Below are 20659 nucleotides of genomic sequence, written 5' to 3' on the forward strand. Positions count from 1 at the left end.
TATGTTACCATATAGTCATATGAAACTGTACCTACACCAATAGTTTGGTAATTACAATATATTTAGTAGTCGATACTCGATAGACACTCGAAAGTCATATGATATATATTATATAATATATACATAATATATGATTATTTTATTCATATTTATATCATAATATAATAAACACCCCATTATTACGTGAATCACACAGACATTATAAGTGGCTCGACGATTCACGGATCCTATTATATTGGACATAGTAAGATATTTTATAGATAATACAACACGCCAGTCTTGTATTATTGTAGTCATAATCAAAATTTTTTATATTGATTAATTATAAATATTAACTAAAAGTATAGATATACATATAAATATCTGAACATTGATATTGTTAAAAAAAAGTTCACTTTATGCATCAAAATTAAACGTGTTATAAAAAATGCTATTTGATATTCGTATTGTATTTCTCAGTAGTATCATCGTTTTTATCAGCCTGGAGACGTCATGTCGATCACTAGAAATACGTATACACGCACACTGCACCCGCCCGTCCAAAATGTGGTGGGTTATATGGGTTTTTCCTCGTGAACTCGGAATTAGACGACGAGGGTTGATTCGTATGGTCATCAAATGCAACGAAAATCGTTGAGAATACCTAACGAGACGTGTAAGAGAAGAAAAAACAAAAACAGTTGAACACTGCGGAGCGAGTGGCAAGCTCATGATTTCGAAGACAATCAAATTAATGATTAAAGAAGAAATAAAATACGAGTATTTCGATACCCAGCCGCCGGCAACGGTCGTTTACCTTATACATTATACGTATATTGGGCTGGTAAACTCTGCTGCTCACACGTGCGATGCACTCGTAGATTGTGTTTAGATATTTTACGGTCTACACCTATTTGTTGGCGGAATTTTTGTTTTTACAATCCTCCGGTTTTGAGGAATACCCCAGTCGACACCGTTTATACATTATTTTATTTTGATATTATATATTAACGGATCTACATATAGATACGTATAGAAAATAACATATAATTATTATATTGTATATTATTACATTGTATAATTATTATTACGATATTGTAAATATCGAATAAATATAAATATATATATCTTATAAATAGGGTGGTTTCTGGTGTGCGTGAAAACTCTATGATATTTGTAATCAGTACCAGTGAACCGCATATCACTCGTTTACCCACAATAATTATGGTGTATATTTATTATGATATAATTACAAACATAATAATAGTCTGATGGTTATGTACCGTGAATTATTTTTTAAAACTTTTATTGATGTATACATTTAAATCCAAACGAGTAGTTTCTGAATTAATAAACTTTATAATAGTTTATATTTGGGATAAGGATATAAGTATAACCCATGATTATAGGTTTATTTTATATCGAGCGCCAAAATGATATTAATGTATCGATTCATTTAGCTTATGTTTTAAAAAGTTTTCCAAGTATCTAACTATTACCTATGATAAGTGCTAATAATACACTGAATATTACTTCTTCAATATAATTTGATATTATCGTACTTAACAAATTACAATGCATTTAAATGTGATTAAAGATTTACAGTAAATAGGATGGTTCTTATAAAAATAAAAGTTTGTATCGTATCGGGCTAAAAAAAAAATACAAAGTAGGTATTGAGAATATTAGCCAAAAAGCTCCAAAAGTTAGAAGTTGAAAAAATCCTTTATCAAAGGAAAAATGGGGGCTTAACATGCTTACATACTTAGAAAGTCATTCTGTATTATACATAATATTACTTCCGTGCAAACCAATAATGTTATTAAGTTTTCTTTTTTCTATACCGCAATCACTCGTACGTATTACGACTCTTGAACAACATTCTGATTTAGCCTACTACAATTTCGGCACTGTGCAGCCAACGAATAACTCTGCTAAAGTCCGCTGTTTCTCTAAAACTTATTTCCTATGTATAACATTAATATGTAAATATAGGTGTTTTCGACGTTTTGATATTCTCTTTTAAACAAAGTAGAGCTCATTCGAACGGAAAGATTAACTACACACACACATAATATAGCTTGGTGGAACTAAGTTATCCGACATTAAGTCGTTTTTTGTTTTTGTTTTTTTTTTTTACCGAGAATTATTTTGACGATTATCGGGAACATTTTATTTTATGGCTGTAAATGAGCTATTGCACGCGTTAATACATAATTCATTTAGGTATCTCACGTGACGAATCTCGTTGTTTGTTTTTGTGAGCAGCAAAAAAGTCCGACGGATATTATTTAATATATACTGTATAGCTACATTTTGTCCTTGGATAATAATAATGAATCGATTGTGTGTGATCGATCGATTGATCGAATGCAAGATTCGATTTCTCCGAGACCAAATGAAGACAAATCTTCAAGTTGCTTATTCTATAGCGGCGTCCCCGGCTTCCAGGATTGCAACCCAATTATTTTTTGGTTTTAGTTTATTTAATTTTTCATGTTTTTTTGACTATAGCAAGTCTGATAAAAATGTATTTTACTCACGATTTTTATTTATTATTTATAAATTCGATTTTGTTAATCTGATTATCTTTTAATTGCACCATTTTAGTGGATGTTTCTTACCTTATTATATTTATTCTACGATTATTTAAAAGAGTAGTTTAAAAAAAAAAGCGGGTAAGACGTGGATGTCGCTCTGCTGTACAGTATAGGTTACTGTTACTGTAATGGATGGGATTAAATTTGAAAGCAATGATAGGTATCATTGTATACGAAAAACGATTCTGAACGGAGATGATCTGTCAATCTAGGATATGATATAATTTAAATATTGTCATATATTCTATTTTGAAACATATAAATTATTTTTCAATTAGGACGCATTTTGAATAAGGCATGGTTAATCAATTTTTCCAAAAACATTGCATGTAGTTATCATAATTCATAATACCTTATATTATCATAGATTTACGAATACCTGGTTTGAGGATAAATCGTTATCATTACGCTATTTCATAAAAATTTAAAACTCAAACGCTCAAAACATTTTTCCTATAATGACGCTTCAAATTTTCTCTATACCTATTTGAATCAAAACTTATGGAAAACTTGGTATTAAATTTTATAACCTTAGATATAAATACAAACAATATTATGAATTTTGAACTACAAAATAATTTGCAAATATTCATGGTTTTAACGAATTTTTGTCAATATTTAAAATTCAAATGCTAATAAAAATTTAATTTGAATTTCCGGTGGACATTTTTTTGTGATAAAGATTGACAAATTTGTAAGGAATCTTGTATTAAATTTTCAAAGCTTAGATTTAAAAAGAAAATTTTTTATGAATTTCTAGCTTATAATAATTTGCGAATTTTCGTAATTTTTACGTATTTAGACAAAATTTGAACTTTAAATGCTTATAAAAAAAAAAATGTGACTAAACATTTCTTGATTTTTCAACTGCTATTTTAAAAATATTTAGGGAGCCTTGTATTAAATTTTCAAATCTTAGGTATAAAAAGAAAATTTTTTATGAATTTCTAGAATAAAATAATTTACGAATTTTCGTGACTTTTACGTATGTTGTCAAAATTAAAATTTGAATGCATGTAAAAACAAATGTGGCTATATATTTTTTTATTTTTCAACTGCTATTGCAAAACTATATTATGAGCCTTGTATTAAATTCTCAAATCTTAGAATTAAAAAGAAAAACTTTTATGAATTTCGATCTAACATAATTTGAATATTGCCGTAATTTTTATGTATTTAGTCAAAATTTGAACTGTAAATGCTTATAAAAAAAATTTGTGACTATATATTTCTTTTATTTTTCAAATGCTATTGTAAAAATATTTTAGGAGCCTTGGATAAAATTTTCAAATCTTAGATATAAAAGGAAAATACTTGATGAATTTCTAATTTAAAATTATTTGAAAATTTTCGTGATTTTTATGTATTTTGTCAAAATTCAGACTTTGAATGCTTTAAAAAAAAAAAATGTATTCATGTATATTTCTTTTATTTTTCAACTGCTATTGTAAAAATATGTTAGGAGCCTTGTATTAAATTTTCAAATCTTAGATCTAAAAAGAAAATTTTTTATGAATTTCTATCTAAGATAATTTCAACATTGGCTTAATTTTTACGTATTAAGTCAATATTTGAACTTCAAATGCTAATAAAAAAAATTGTGCTTATGTATTTTTATAATTTTTTAATTACTATAAGAATAACTTACGAGGAACTTTGTATTGCATTTTCAAGAATTTTGATAGGGCTAAAAAGTTTTTATCGAGACTTCAAAAAAAAATTTTCAGACAAATTGAAAATTTCAGTCGTCTATAAATATCTCAAAAAAAGTCAAAACATTTTGAAAATCAAATCATGTAAAGAAAAAACCAATCCTAATAACTGGTAAAATTTTCAAGTATCTAGGACTTATACTTTTTATATAATAACTAATATTTAAAATCGTTTCAGGATAAGTCGTTATCGTTACGCTATTTCGTAAAATTTAAAATTCAAACGCACTTAAAATTTTTCCTATAATGATGCTTCGAGTTTTCTCTATAGCTACTTGAAGGAAAACTTATGGAAAACTTAGTGTTGTATTTTTAATCCTTAGTTATAGTTATAAACGCAAAAAATTTTATGATTTTTCAACTTCAAAATTACTTGCAAATTTTCGCGTTTTGGACTGATTTCGTAAAATTTTGAACTATAAACGCTTATTAAAACAAATCGTGAATTACGAATTTTAATTTTTTTTAGCTACAATAAGAACAATTCATAAGGAACCTTGTATTAAATTTTCAAGTTTTTTTGGTCGCCTTTTTTTTACCGACACTTAAACAAAAAATTCTCAAAAAAAGTCAAAAATTTTTGAAAATTAAACTGTATATAGATAGCACTACCATAAATATTTGGTAAAAGTTTCAAGTATTTACAGTGATTTGTTTTTGAATTACAACCATACAAAAAAATCGATTTGGTCGAAAACTGATTTTGCGTAAAAATTCCCGTTTTTCTCGATTTTTTTGAAAAATGTTGGAAAATGTTTACTTTTGACCTCTATAATGCACCAAGGATCTTCACTTTTACATCAGAAACCACCCCCAAAGTTTGAAATTGGAGTATTATGTCGACTAGTTAAGCTGTACACACACACAAAAAAAAAAAACACACACATCATTGTTAAATCAATACATTATTATTACTCCGTTCAGAATCTGTCTTGTTCACAAAACATAATATTTAATTTTGAGCGATTTAATTGTTATAATTCTTATGAGATTTCAATTTTTGTAGAAGCTTAATAGTATTCAAATAAATATATCGGCTCAAAAAACTGACAATGAAAGAAAAAATTAGAATGTTACAAGACAAATAAAGCTTAGCAACCATGTAAATTTACAAAAATCTCATAACTATAATTACTTAGTTTTACAAATCAAGAATAATTAAGTTTATTTATATTTAATTAGTGAATAAGTGATAAAGGTGACATTGCCAAAAATCGAAAAAAAACATTTAAATGGACGATCTTGACAGTAGCCAAAAAATACGCGTGGACAAAACAGAATATCCATGCAACGTGTGTAACAATTCGTTCAACAGTGAAAGCAAACTATCAATACACCCTCTGAAGCACACAGGGGAGAAAACGTACCAGTGCGAGATATGTGACAAGTCATTCAATCAAAAAAGCCACATGACTATACACCGACGGACACACACAGGGGAGAAACCGTACCCGTGTGACATATGTGACAAGTCATTCAGCGTAAGGAGCAATTTGATTGTGCACTTGAGGACGCACACGGGAGAGAAACCGTACCCGTGCGACATATGTGACAAGACATTCAATCAAAAAAGCCACATGACTATACACCGACGGACACACACAGGGGAGAAACCGTACACATGTGACATATGTGACAAGTCATTCAATGAAAAAAGCTCCTTGACTAAACACCGACGGACGCACACAGGGGAGAAACCGTACCCGTGCGACATATGTGACAAGTCGTTCAGTGTAAGGAGCAATTTGATTGTGCACTTGAGGAGGCACACAGGGGAGAAACCGTACCCGTGCGACATATGTGACAAGTCGTTCTGCGTAAGTAGCAATTTGATAGTACACTCGAGGACGCACACAGGGGAGAAATCGTTGTCGTGTAACATATTTGACAAGTCGTTTAATCAAAATTGCCATCTGGCGACTCACCAGCGGACTCACACAGGAGATACCTAAGCAATACCTGTTAGATATATATGACATTCAGTCGTAGTGATAGTTTGACTATCCATATTCGACGTACAATTGAGACAAACCTAACCTTTATAATTTTGTGACAAAGCATTAAATCAAATCTACTATAATTGTTCATTTAAAGTATAAATATTTTAAGTAAAATGATTTGTGTTAATAACTAGTGAGATATTAGTATGGGCAGTAGGGTGACTTAAAAACAGTCAGTTTTAGATTAGTACAGTACAAAAACAACAAAATGCTAAACAGACCGTATTGGTAGATATATTATTGTTTATTGATTTTTACTTGTTAAAATTCGACTCAGGTTGAACCTTATTTTTCGGTGTCGAACCAAATATTGTCAAAGTACTGCCAACCCGAACCGAACAGAATTATTAACAACATTTTTTATCACCCTTATTGGTAGAACCACTATCAACTTTTGATTTTCAAATGGTAACATATAATTAAAATATCATGAATTAATAAAAGCATTTTTTTTTCATGAATTTAAGCGTTACATTTTTATTTTTCGTTGATATTGGTCGCAGGGTACAGCTCTTTAAATTATTGGTGGTTGGAGGAGGTGTTATATTCAGTAAATGTGGCATCGTTCATTATATTTCTACATTTCTAAAGACTAGGACCTATAACTGATAAATTATTTACCGTTCGACCTAATATGTAACAATATTGATAACTGTTCTAGTCGATAAGCTAATAAATGATCACGGTTCAAAGTACAATAGTAATCTTAAATTATTTTTATTTATTTTGTTACCTTATACTCAACGATATTGAATTTATCACCAGCTCCTGGTCTTAACAATTATTGGGAAAATAATAAAAATCACCAATACCTCGAGGAGCTGTATCTCGCAAACCAATCAACAAAAAATAAAAATGTTAACACTTGAATTTATGAAGAAAAAAAGTTTTATTGATTCATGATATTTTTATTATATGTTACCATTTGAAAATCAAAAGTTGATAGTGGTTATACACAGATAAATATAAGGGTGAAAAAAATTAATATATACGGTTTTAGAAAAACATAAACCTAAAAGTTAAATAAAAAGCTGGTAAGTAGTGGATGTCGCTCTGCTGTACAGTTTTTGAATTACAACCATATAAAAAAATCGATTTGGTCGAAAACTGATTTTGCATTCCCGTTTTTCTGTCATTTTTTTTTTGTTTTTCTCGATTTTTTTTAAAAATGTTGGAAAATGTTTACTTTTGACCTCTATAATGCACCAAGGATCTTCACTTTTACATCGGAAACCACCCCCAAAGTTGAAATCGAAGCATTATTTCGAGTAGTTATACTGTACACAGACACAAAAACATTTTTTTTTTTTTTTTTTTAGGAAGGGGTGTAAATATGATAACACATCAATAACAATTAATTATATTATTAATATATTTACACGTTTTCTATAATGTGGTTCTATCCGTGTATATAGGTCCTATATACCTACTGGCTATAGCTACAAATCAACAACATTGTTTTACATCGTTAGTATTAATTACACCTACATAATAATATGTTTTAATGGCTACAAATATACGCAATAGTTTCTATAATATTATACATTCAAAATAAAACAATTGATGGTAATAGCATTTGTCGTGACTAATTTCGGAACTAATTGTTTGGAAAATGACAAAAAATACATTACTACACAATATACCTTTGAATATCGCAATAATTGTCATGTCACTGACAACTGTATCAAATACTGCAGTCATATAGGTTACATCGACCCACTTAGTTGGTACTTATACCTAAGTAGTATATGTTTATGTATGTTCCAAGCAAATTTTTTACAGGAAGATTTCATCAGATTAAGCGGGCATTTTTAAATGCTCGAACCTGTAACACATAACAATAGAATTGTTCAAAAAAGTTCAGCGGATGTTCACTGCAGCATTCAGCACAGATTTAAATTCGCTTAACCGTTGTTGAAAATGTTAATATTTTTTTAAAGTTACAATAGTATAACAACGATGATTGTAGTCATATCGGTATTACAGTTATTAAATAATCGAATTAGAATAGAATGGATATTTTAAGTTGATTATTTTATGACTGAAGAAAAATTTCTGTGTAGTCATATTGACTAATAAGTGTGGGAAATATATGGATGACAAATTACCACTTAAAAAAAAAAATCTATGATTATGTGTGACATGGTGGATAATGCACCCGAGTAGCATTTTGGGTGCACTGAATGTTTTTACCAATCAGTAATTCTATGGTTCAAGGCACGGTGAAAATCTGGTTCACTGCACTGTGTTTTTAGAAAAATGAATACCGAATTTTTACATGGGATGCACCGTCATTTAAGAGTGCAAATGTCGGTTTAAAACCAGTGTAATGGTGCAAATAAGTATCTAAATAATTGTGCATTTATAGTGAAATCGTCGGTGAAGTTACCGTGTTATTGTTAATTTTATAACTGTTAATTGTTCATGCTTTAGTCGGGTCAGTTACCGTTTTATAGTTAATTTAATAACCATTCATTTTCCGTGGTTTGGTTGGTTAAATTACGGTTTTATGGATCACTTTATAACCAATAAAAAAATTATACATTTTTAATAATACAAATAGACTTTTATTTATATATTAAAAATCAAACAAATGTCTCAATATAATTAACAATTCAATAAATATATATTGATAATAAAAAAAATCATAATAATTAATAATTCAACTAGTCTTTAGTTTGTAAAATAAAAATTCAACAAATTCTTCAATATAATAAAAACTTAAAAACAAATGTTAATTAACTTTCATATCTCAGAAATAATTAAAAAAATTTAGTCATCATTATTTGCGGTTACTTTAGGTGCATGTCTTAAATAATTATCCATCACTGATGTGAATTTTTTTTGGTCTATAGGTGTCTTTAGAAATCCGGACAAAGATTCTATAAAAAGTAATATCAATTTCAATTAGTTTATTTATTATTAAATATAATATTATAAGATAGTCATAGGCGTGTCCAGACCTTCTTTGCAGGACAGTTCTCTGCACAACGCAGTAGCATATCAGGGAGAACCGGTGAGGGGGAAACTGCCAACCCCCGCCAAAAAAAAAAAAATAAAATAAAAAATTCTGTTAGGGTTTGGGGATATGACTCATGAATCATCCACATATTGAAAACCAAAAATTTAATATTAAATTGATAAAAAAAGGTTTATATTATTATGCACTGAAATTTACAATGTAAGTTTGATCAAATTTTGCAGGCCATTCCTGTGCATGAAAGACATGACCTGTTGACACGACTATGATGGTAGTATAAAATTCACCATGTATAACAGAAAACAACTCCAAGTCTATAAATTTTCTTTTAGTTTTGCCCTTGAAACTAAAATTGCCCAAAATGTTATAATCAAAACATAATTTGACAGCTTCTCTTATGGCAGCACTGAGGTTTAATGTACCGACTTTCATGAGAATAAAACTTTTCTGTAACAAACCATATATTTTTATAGATTTTGTGTTGTAGTAGTTAATACAATATTTAATAGAACAATCCTTGCTTGTCTGACTTACTAAGTTCTCTTTGTGTAATAAGCAATCTGTATTCTCCATTGATAAAAGTTCTTCAGCTGCTTCAAGAGCTGGTAACGACGTAACGGGCAAAATATTTATAAACACTGTAGGTATTTCTGGGATTGGAAGTGCCATTGCTCTAACCCTCGAATCTGCCTTCATTATGGCTTGGAGTTTACTGTCCATATTATCTAAGCCCTTGCACATTCTAGCGTTTGAATTTGTCAATAAAACCATTTGAAATGATAACTGCTTCAATGTGGATTTATAATATTTATTATTTTTTTCAATAATTGATATTAAATTTGAATGACAACCATCACCACAAACTATAAAATACAATTTTTTTAGTTCATAATATAAATATAAATTTATATATACATAAAAATATAAATGTACAAACCTTTTACTGCAACAGAGGGTTCATTTAAGGCATTCTCATCAGCTATTATATGATCAGCAGTATTGATAATCTCATTATTATTTTCAATTAAAAAATCAGTTTCTGTGGCCTCATTGATAAATTCAGTAAGTTTATCTACACTGTTTTCCAATATGACAGAATATTCTAAATTTATTGAGCTAATTGTTTCATCTATTGAAAAGTTGAAAGTAAAAATTTGTTTGTATAGTAATATTCCAGCAAGACTGGGCAAGTTAATGATTTTTTTTAACTCAATTAAGTTAATATGCATCAATAAGAAAAAGTTAAGTTAATACACATTTTTCTTTTTTTGTACAACGCTAATTTATAGACTATGTTTATAGTGTTTTTATTTTATACAGAATTTCCACATAGTATATTGTATTTCATTGTGGTTTTCATTTCTTAAAAATGAACAACAGTTACTTATGTAATATGTAATAAATTATTTTATTATATTTATTTTAACTAACTTACGCCCAACAGGGCAATTATAGAAAGAGTATAAAGATTATATATACAATGTTAAGTACTTATATAATAATTAACAGGAGTAAGTAGTTTAAAATGGACACAGGTAATAAAAATTAGATGTATAAATTAATATACATAATAATTATTATCAGAAAATAATGAATTAATATTATATTATTAATTATATAATTAATAAGTATAATTTTTTTTGCGTGCATTTTATGATAAAGTATTATACTATCACAAAATAATTTAAAAATATAAAATGTTTATCTTTAAACAATTCATGGTAAATATGTTTACATGAAAACGAAATATACTGAAGTAGTAAAATGTAAAAATTAAAAACAAAACTAAATAAATTAACTTAATTTGTTTCTTATAATACAAACTAATAAGTTAATTAAAAAATTTAAATCAAATTAACTTTTTAACTTGTTTATGCCCAGCCTTGCATTAAAGTCTCGATTAAAGTGATAGTATTATACATACTTGAACTATTTGAATTTATTGTTTTCATCAAATTGTCTTCATCATTTATAGAAATTCCATTGTCAATGAGTGTATGATCACCATCATGGCTTGTATGATAACTTGTACATGGAATATCACGTTGTTTATTAATAATTGTCAAATCTAAATCAGCTAAAATAAAAATAAATACCATTATACTAGGACTTAACATAATAGTCTAATAAAAAAATATAATTTTTGTTTGAGTATGAAAAATATATTTACTTGAGTTAGAAATTGGAAATATTGGTACTTTTGGCAACTCTAAAGTATGTACTTCAACATCTTTTAGTTTCTTTGGAGGTGAATCTTCTTCACTTTCTCCAAATGACTGCTCAGACCATAATTTACTGGTTTTTCTAGCTTGATTTTCTTTATCTAAAATAAATATTATTGTTTTACTCGAGTAATACATTTTAAACATTTATATAATACAATAATAATATAGTATAAAATATACCACTACTATTACTTTGCAATAGTCCAATGCAAAAATATAATTTTTGTTTGAGTATATAAAAATATATTTACTTGAGTTACAAATTGGAAATATTGGCACTTTTGGCAACTCTAAAATATGTTCTTCAACATCTTTTGATACACATTTTAGTTTTTTTGGAGGTGAATCTTCTTCACTTTCTCCAGATGACTGCTCAGACCATACTTTACTGGTTTTTCTAGCTTGACTTTCTTTATCTAAAATAAATATTATTGTTTTACTCGGGTAACACATTTTCAACATTTATATAATACAGTAATAATATAGTAAAATATACTCACAGAAAGGTCCAGCAACTTTTGTTACTTTGTGGGTAGTGCCATCATCAATATTATGATGCACCGTACATTGTTTAATCATTCGGCTTATTTGTGTCGAAGAAAGAAACTTGTCTTTCCCATCACTTTTTAAATATGGAAACCAACACAAATCATTCTTAACCATCCAAATATCTGGTACATGTTGAATTTCGTTAGTTTCCAAAAAAAGTACAACAGACCAAGATGATCTAAATAGTTAAAACAAATTAATAAATTAGCACAAGATGTAAATAGATATATTATTGAAAAATATAAGATAATCGAAACTGTCTATATAACTAAAATATTATTATTTTCATTTTAAAATTTTACACCTTTTATATACAATGAACACAAAATTATTTCACACTATTACTTATACTACTATATACTACTATGTATACTACTATACAGTCTACTGCATATGTATTAAAGGTAAAATTATTGAGGTTGCATTATTAACTGGTAAATGCATCATTTTTTCTTTGATGGAGTTTAGCATCCAAGACTGAAGATGACTTAGTTTTGATGCAGCATATATATTTAAGATTTGTGAAACACAAGGCTTAGTAAAAAAATTATCAAGTTTTTCAAATTTTCTCCCGATTAATAGAATATTTTCATCCAATTTTGAAGTAACAATATTTTCTATAATAACTATATCGCCATTAGTCATTTTAACACAATTATCTGATTTGTTAATTTTTAATATAAATTTGTCAGTTTTCCATCCTGTAAAATACGGTTGACATCCATCTATGGTACATGGTCTAATTAAAGATTTACAATGCACTTTGAGTGGCCCAGAATATAAATTTGGTTCTACTTTATTTGTGTAGAATATTCTATCTTCAGAATATCGTCGTATTAATTGTTGCAATGGTTTAGCGCCACTTCTAATTTTTTTTTTTAATGGTTGCATATAGCTCTCAAATTCAAATGCTGAAAAATTATCTAGAGAACCATACTTTTTCACATCATCTGCCAAATGTTGAATAATATGAACATTATGTGACATGTATGATTTACCATAAATTTTACCAAAAGATGAAACAAAATGATTTAAAAGTTCCTTTGCATAATCATTAAACTCATTTGAAATATTATTTGTCAAAAGTATCCTTATAGAAACACATAGTTCTAAAAAATGATCATATACTTCTTTGCTGATAATATCTTTAAAAATTACCATTCCCGTATATAATAGAATTTGCCTTAATTCTGTAGCCTTCCAACGACTAGCATCTCTTAATGGATGTAGTCGACTATTTTCATTGGGTGCTCTTTGGAATTCAACTGGTATATACTGACCTATTTCATTTAACTTTTTATCTAAAACTAATATTAAGCTATTAGGGAGAGCCAACTTGTGACGTTTAACTCCTCCATTCCAAAACATTAACAATTTTTTCATGATTCCAATACAAATGCAATGCATGTAATCAAATGGAATACAAAGGACGAGATCAAATTTAGGAATCTTAGTCAGTATAGTACGTCCTGAATGATAATTAGAATCGGAATATGATATGAAGGCATTATGTGTTCTTAGAGGTGAGTTTAAATGAGGAAAATATACACGATTATTATCATATTCGCCTAATGTTTGACATCTAACACAAGAATTTTTAGCTGTATGACCTTTTACATTTAATATAAATGATTTTGCAGGACTATCACAAGTTAAAGCTTCGAGTACTATTGCCACATGTTTATTGCCACATTTTACCCCAACACTGATGAGATGACTTAATTCGTTCACAAAATCCTCTAAGAACTCATTACAGTCTTCTGGTTTGGGTTTACCATAATAAGCACCAATAATAAAAATATTATGTTTTTTGAATGGTAAATTTGAAAAATATCCTAATATTGGCCACATCTGGCTAGGTGGATTTTTGGTGACTGGAAGTCCATCTATTCCTACCCTCAACAATAATATAGAAGGTACGTCTTGATTACATCTAGCTAAGTTTTCAATTTCTCTATAAATTCCAAAATGATGATAAACACCACCTTTAATAGATTTTATTACTGTTGTAGTAGTTGGTGTTTTTAATAAGGTTCGAGAGTCTTTAGGTAAATGTTTAAATTGAGAACATTTATTTAAACTAGTAAGTAAATCGTCCAAAGCTAAATGAGTTATGTTATGTCGTATGGCCCAACTTGCAATTATAAACTCTAATCCTGGATCTGATTTTGTGGTAGTATTATTATAGAAAATATCATCATTTTTATCAGAACATTCAGAACTACTACTAAGTTTTTCACAGGAATTATAATCGGTCATATCAGAACTTCCAGATCTGTTGCATTCTTCTTCGCTATATAATAAATTAGATATATTATTATCAGAATTTATTTGAGTGGGTGATATGTTTGCAAGTGAATTATGTTGTGTTGAACTGGATATTAAAAAATTTCCATCATCATCCTCACTACTTGACGGAAATAATGTTGCAATACAATGAGCAGCTTTTTTTCTCCGCCGATAACGGGTTGATTTAGACCTAATAAAATTTTAAAGGTTTCAAAAACTACTTATTGCTTAAAGCACCAAAATATTATAAAAGTTTTAGGTATTATAACACCTAACAAATACCTAACACAAATTTGAAACTAAATCTGCACTCACAGTAACTAGCATTTTATAATCTACATTAAACATGTTATATAACTATATAGGCAGCTAAAAAGCTTGAGTTAATTGTAATTTTAATCATATAATTTACAATTGAAATGTGTAAAACAATTATTTAGATCATTAGATCTATATTTAAAATTTATGTTTATTTTATTTAAACAATAATCAACTTTATAGAAGACCAGAACTTATTACCAGACAATTCACTTTTTATTAAACAAATCAAAAGTTTTTTCTACTAGCTGATATATCTTACCTATAGCTATATAATTATTAAATAGGCCATATAGGATAATAAGTTATGACTAAATTGTTTGCTATTAATTTTGTATGAAACAATAATAGTTATTAAAATATAAAAATTGTAGATATAACAAATATTTTTCATAGATAGTATAAGATTGTATACATTTTAGATTTAAATGAAATATTCAAGTAGGTAATAATCAGTTTACAATAAACAAGTCATATGGAGTATGTCTAGATGTATGTATAATATATAAATATTTTATGTTCATTGGTGTATACCTATATAGGTATATAGCATATATAGTTTTCTATTTCCCAATATCTCACTAAATTAATTTGAAATGGAGAACATAATTTTAAATTTACAAATTGTAAAATGTATTAAGAAATAAATACTATTGTATATTTATTATAATATTTATGGAAATTGAGTAAAATAATAAGTTACTTAAATAAAATTATCTAATTTTAAATTATAAGGATAAAGTAGGAATAACCTATTTCGTACTTATTAAATTTGATTTAATTTCTAATAATTATACATAAATACTTTTCTAAATAATTTAATTTAATTGTGTTAAGTAATTGCATATTATAATAGAATTGCATAAATTAAAAACTTATTATTTAAATATAAATAAGAAACAAACGATGATGTGCTTAAAATTATACATATATTGAAGTAGGTATATAGATAATAATTCTTTTTTAATTTCAGTTTGAATAGAAATTGAATGATTTTTCAAATTATATAATTTTACATAACTTTTCATATCTAACAAACTTAATTATAATTTTTAGGTTATTATAAAAGAGTCTAACCCTTAAATCAAACCTAAATCCATAGTAAATTATTATTATTGCACCTATACCAATTCATTGGCAGGTAAATATCAAGTTCAATATTTAAATAATACATCATATATGAATTGTCTTACTTTAAATATGTAGTTTACTATATATAATAGAATATAATTACCTATACCGGCTATACCCATTTATTATGTTTAAATTAAAATATAGTGTATGGCATATGTAAACTTTCATTACACATGTGATGTATACATGTATAAGTATAGGTACAGATATAATGTTGAGTTTCTAAATAATTAGGTATTTAACTTAAGTATACACAACTAGCAATAATATAGTACCTATAAACTATATAGACTATATATATGATATATTGATATAACATAGTATATTTATACTATAATAGCGATCAAAAGTTTATAATTATTGTAATAAGTATAGGTACTGATATTCATAATATAAGTAAGGTATATAGTAACTAATTAGGTGTGTATAATGAAATTATTGACACGGTGTGAATATTTTAATAAAACTTATTATAGCCTATAGATTCTAATCACTTAGCTAACCCTCAAGAAGATCAGCATTTCAAATATTAACCTTGGACTATTGGCTATTAACCAAATAATATAATATAATCTGTGGCATGTAACGTAAGATCAGTGTTGCTCAGGGAACACCTTAAAATATGTTTTGGTGAGTTTTGATAGAAAGAAAATTGGACAAATTATCGACAGGTATTATATAGACCTAATAATATTTTGAGGGATATAAGTCACCTACAATTACTTTAGCAACAACAATTTTTTTTTTAATACACACCAATGAATACAATATATAATAAGTACTTATAATCATAGAGTTTGTCTGCACTAATGTAATATTATACTTATTATAATATAGTAAAATAAAAAATACTTACGATGACATGATTGTGCGTTGTTCCTTGTGCCTTTTTCAATGTTCAACAGTCGCAAACTCGCAAATCGAAAATATAATATAAATTGTAGTTAATTTGTAACTGCAGTGCACGTGCACTTAATAGTTAATACGTAAATAATACAATAGACAATAGTACATAATTATTGTTTGATAATAAAAAGAAAAAACAATTTTTTCGTAGATATTTGTGAAATGATATTTGATAATAAATACCATCATTGACCAGATAAGACCTAATGAATAAGAATAATATTAACAAAACTATTTATAGTTTACCGCGTTTTTTTTTTTGTCCACGACCGACAGCCGGTGGCGCCGTGGCGGTTAACTACCAGTTACCACACGGCTTGTTACAACCAAACTCCGCGGTATATTATATATACGAGCACAATAAATAATAATATATAATATTCAAAAAACTGTTCCAAACGGCTATTAAACATATTAGCTGAACCATTTAATCGAAACGGTGTGTTTGCACGGTCTCAGTACCGCGTTCAGTGTCGGATAAACTGACCATCAACCAAACAATTATTATCATCAATGTTCGGTTAAAATTTGTACCGAATCCCTTATACGTAACCGTTACAGTGTTAGAATGGTGTCTAAACATTTATTCTGAACCGTTCAATTTCCGTCAGTAGGTTTGCACTTTCTCAGCACCATTTACTGTCGGATACACCGACAATGAACCATACAATTTTTTTTACAAAATATTCAGTTAACATATGTACCAAAAAACGTATCATAAACCGTAATGGTTCTTCAGCATGGTTCCTAAACTGAGTATGCACTGTTTAAAATGCACAGTTCTCTAGAACCGACACTGAACATTGAAATTGCTACTCGGGCAGAAATGTCGGCTTTAATTAATGAAACTTCACTGTAAAAAAGGAGTTCAGAACATCCAAATATATACAACCTATTTATCTATTACTAATTATATTATAATTGTGTAGGTATAATGCATATAGGCACATTTAAAAAAAAATGAGATTTTTGTGTTCAGAACTTGTTTAGTTGTTTGTGAGTGTGAAAAATTAAATGTTCACACATATTTATAATATAGTAATACAATGATTCATCGAATATACCTATCACATATTGACATGTCAGTATTCGATTTTGTTATATGAATGTCGAAATTGGATACGTAGGTAGTATAAAGTTATACAAATATTATTATTATTTTGAATGACATTCTGATATCGACTTCCGTTCTTATAAGTTATTAGCCGTTTCGCGAATGACTATGCAGCAGGTGGACAGTTAAATTAAAAATGCAATACCAAGCATCATAAAAATAAACAATATACAAAACAGTAGACAAGTACTAAGAAATAATAATAAAAAAAATACTTTAATAGGTTTTTCTTAAAAAAAATTCAAATAAATTCAAGTCAGTTGCAATGTTTTTGCATTGTAGGTATAATATATATTTTGTTTAACTGCTTCTCAAGATGAGGGCATTAATAAATTGTTTCGCAGGAAATTAATTCTAAGAAATAAAATTCATTTCAATCCAGAACGTTGCATAAAGACAACAAATGAAAAAACATGATAAACCAGCTATTGACAGTATAATATACTACATTATGACTTATAGATGTGTTAATGTTATAAATTGAATGTTCCCCGATTAAACGATACAACAGACAAATTGATTAACACAACAAAAATATTTTGACAATTTTTTTTTATATGAAATATACAATCCACACTGGGGCACAATAAGAATATGGGCTAATTTACAATGACATGAATGAGTTTTTAGAAGAAGCCACCCAGTAGTGACACTTCCAGTTTTTTTTGACAAATTTAAAAACTAATTTTAATTTTAGCTAAAGAAAACCATATTAATCTCTTAAAGTGTGCAGAGCTGCGCATTTATTTTATTTGCGTAATTTATTTATTTATTTATTTGCTCGCTTGAAGAACATAATAGCCTTCCTTCTATTATTGATTAAATTTTTTTTCCCAATGATGCGTTTCATTTAAATGGAATAACTACATCAGTTAAATTATATCAAATTATGTTAGGCATATTATATATAATAATGCATTTACCAATTTACCAAACAGCAATTTCATAACAAATTAAATTAATTTTATCATATGATATGATGTCCCCGTTATAGTCGTTGTGTTCTATAATGCTAATTCATAAATAACATATTATTATATTACATAATAATATTATGATCATCACACATAAATAATAATTAAATTATTAAAAGTTTTTCTGACATTTGTTACCTAAACTTAGTTGTACAGAAATACATTTTTAACATTTTGTAAATCAGATCACAATATGGTATAAGTTCATGCAATTATATTAAAATATTGATTTTTTTTTATCTCAATGATTCTAGTTGTAACAGTATAATATAAGATATACTATCGATTAAAAAATATGTTTGTGGCTTAGCGTGGCGCGTTGGCTGCTACCAATCGCGGAATGTGACTGGGAGTAAACTTCGGCCTCAGCTACTAGCTCCCAGATGATGGATGACCACCCGGGTTCATAGTAGTTGAAAACCTTGCCACACATACACGTGTTTGCTACCTATCGTAACAACCGTAAAAACAACCAACAGTACCAAAAACCTTAACCCTGCCACAGTTGACACCAACAACTAATGGCCGTAGTTGCCGAGCTTGAGATCAATAAAAAAAAAAATATGTTTATTTTACAGTAAGCTTCTGATAACGTTAACGTCGGGTGGCATAAACAATCACTTATCATATTTCAATGAATTAATATTATAGTGATTCGTAAGCAAATGGTCATATTATTAACATGATTTTGTGGACCATTAAATTAATCGATTTCTTCATAGAACCTGGCATTTGTATCGCGTAAAATATTGATCGATTAAAATAATTTCATATAGTCACGGGTCACGACAAATATACGTATGGCAAATTATTCTGAAAATCAATTAAATTGCAAAAGAAAAAAAAATGTTTTCTGGCATAGATATTACTGCATTTTTTCTCGATTATATCGATAATTCGGTACAATATTATATTTCCTCGTCCGTTACACGCTATGGTAATCGTCGGTAATTTTTTTTTTTTACTGCATATTTTAAATCACTTTATGTTGTACCTACCCACATTATTCCTGATAAGAACGCCATGATATAAACGTATAACCTAATTACCTACTCTATCTATATTTATATAATATTAAATACAAAATATTATTTATACACGTTGAACGTTTTGTTAAACCCGGACGTCTGGGTTCACTATTTACTATTTATAAATTCCACTATAGATAATTACATTCGGATATGAAATTATTGTAAACTAGATTATCCAACACTCAATAATTTATAATTATAGATAACAATTATTATTATTTGACATAGCTGTAGGTCTGTGTTTAGACATTAGCAGTGTGTTATGCAAAAAATAAATCGTATCGTACAATATGATACTGAATGCGTACCTACTAAATTTCTAAATGTGCTACTGGGTAGTAAGTTTTATAGTTAAACCCATTCAGATGATGTAAATATTTTATAAGATCCATAAGAGTTTTGGGTCCTCTACTACTTTCCATAATATTATCCTTAGAAAATTAACTAAAAATTACCTACTCCTAACTATATATTTTTTTTAACCATAAACTTGATAAATATTTAAGAATAATTCTAGTAAATATATGGTATGATTTCCCAATAAACTTTTTTTTCGTTAAAACCTTATTATATAAAAAAATGAATCATCGCTATCCATTTTGGGCAATCCTACAGATGCTTGATGAGGGACAAATAATGTAATTATCATCTAAATGATTAATAATAATAATTTTAAATTTTACAACAGTATATATTTCAATAAATAAATGTTCCATAATAAGTAGCGTCATCCGCTTCTTCCGACTAAATGAGTCAATTGCTGTATTTAATTACTTTTTTTGTATTTATTTTAATTATTGCTTTCACTCGAACTGATTGTGAATGTTTTATAGGAATAATAATAAATT

General features: G+C 27.7%; 3 protein-coding genes across 4 annotated transcripts in view; 2 read left to right on the forward strand and 1 right to left on the reverse strand.

Moving 5' to 3' along the window:
• LOC107169051 (pseudouridylate synthase RPUSD2-like) overlaps nt 1-20659 on the forward strand; it is a 530147-nt gene that overhangs the window by 185217 nt on the left and 324271 nt on the right. The window lies entirely within an intron of this gene.
• Nucleotides 1-20659, forward strand: part of LOC149061458 (uncharacterized) — an 86601-nt gene that overhangs the window by 27335 nt on the left and 38607 nt on the right. The window contains exon 2 of the mRNA XM_089220855.1: nt 5568-6235. Within this exon, the coding sequence (XP_089076981.1) occupies nt 5568-6235 (668 nt within the window). The remainder of the gene's footprint in view (nt 1-5567; nt 6236-20659) is intronic.
• On the reverse strand, nt 8894-16792 carry LOC107172881 (uncharacterized). The gene is made up of 9 exons (XM_089217237.1): nt 16643-16792; nt 11997-12223; nt 11748-11912; nt 11442-11594; nt 11196-11348; nt 10209-10400; nt 9806-10134; nt 9559-9718; nt 8894-9173 (listed from the first exon to the last, which is right to left on the reverse strand). Exons 1-9 carry the CDS (start codon nt 16648-16650, stop codon nt 9064-9066), a joined length of 1497 nt encoding a protein of 498 aa, XP_089073363.1. The 5' UTR covers nt 16651-16792; the 3' UTR covers nt 8894-9063.

This window comes from Diuraphis noxia, unplaced genomic scaffold (genome assembly GCF_037042655.1).
Source record: "Diuraphis noxia isolate RWA-SAM2 unplaced genomic scaffold, SU_Dnox_SAM2 contig0001, whole genome shotgun sequence".
Taxonomy (NCBI): domain Eukaryota; kingdom Metazoa; phylum Arthropoda; class Insecta; order Hemiptera; family Aphididae; genus Diuraphis; species Diuraphis noxia.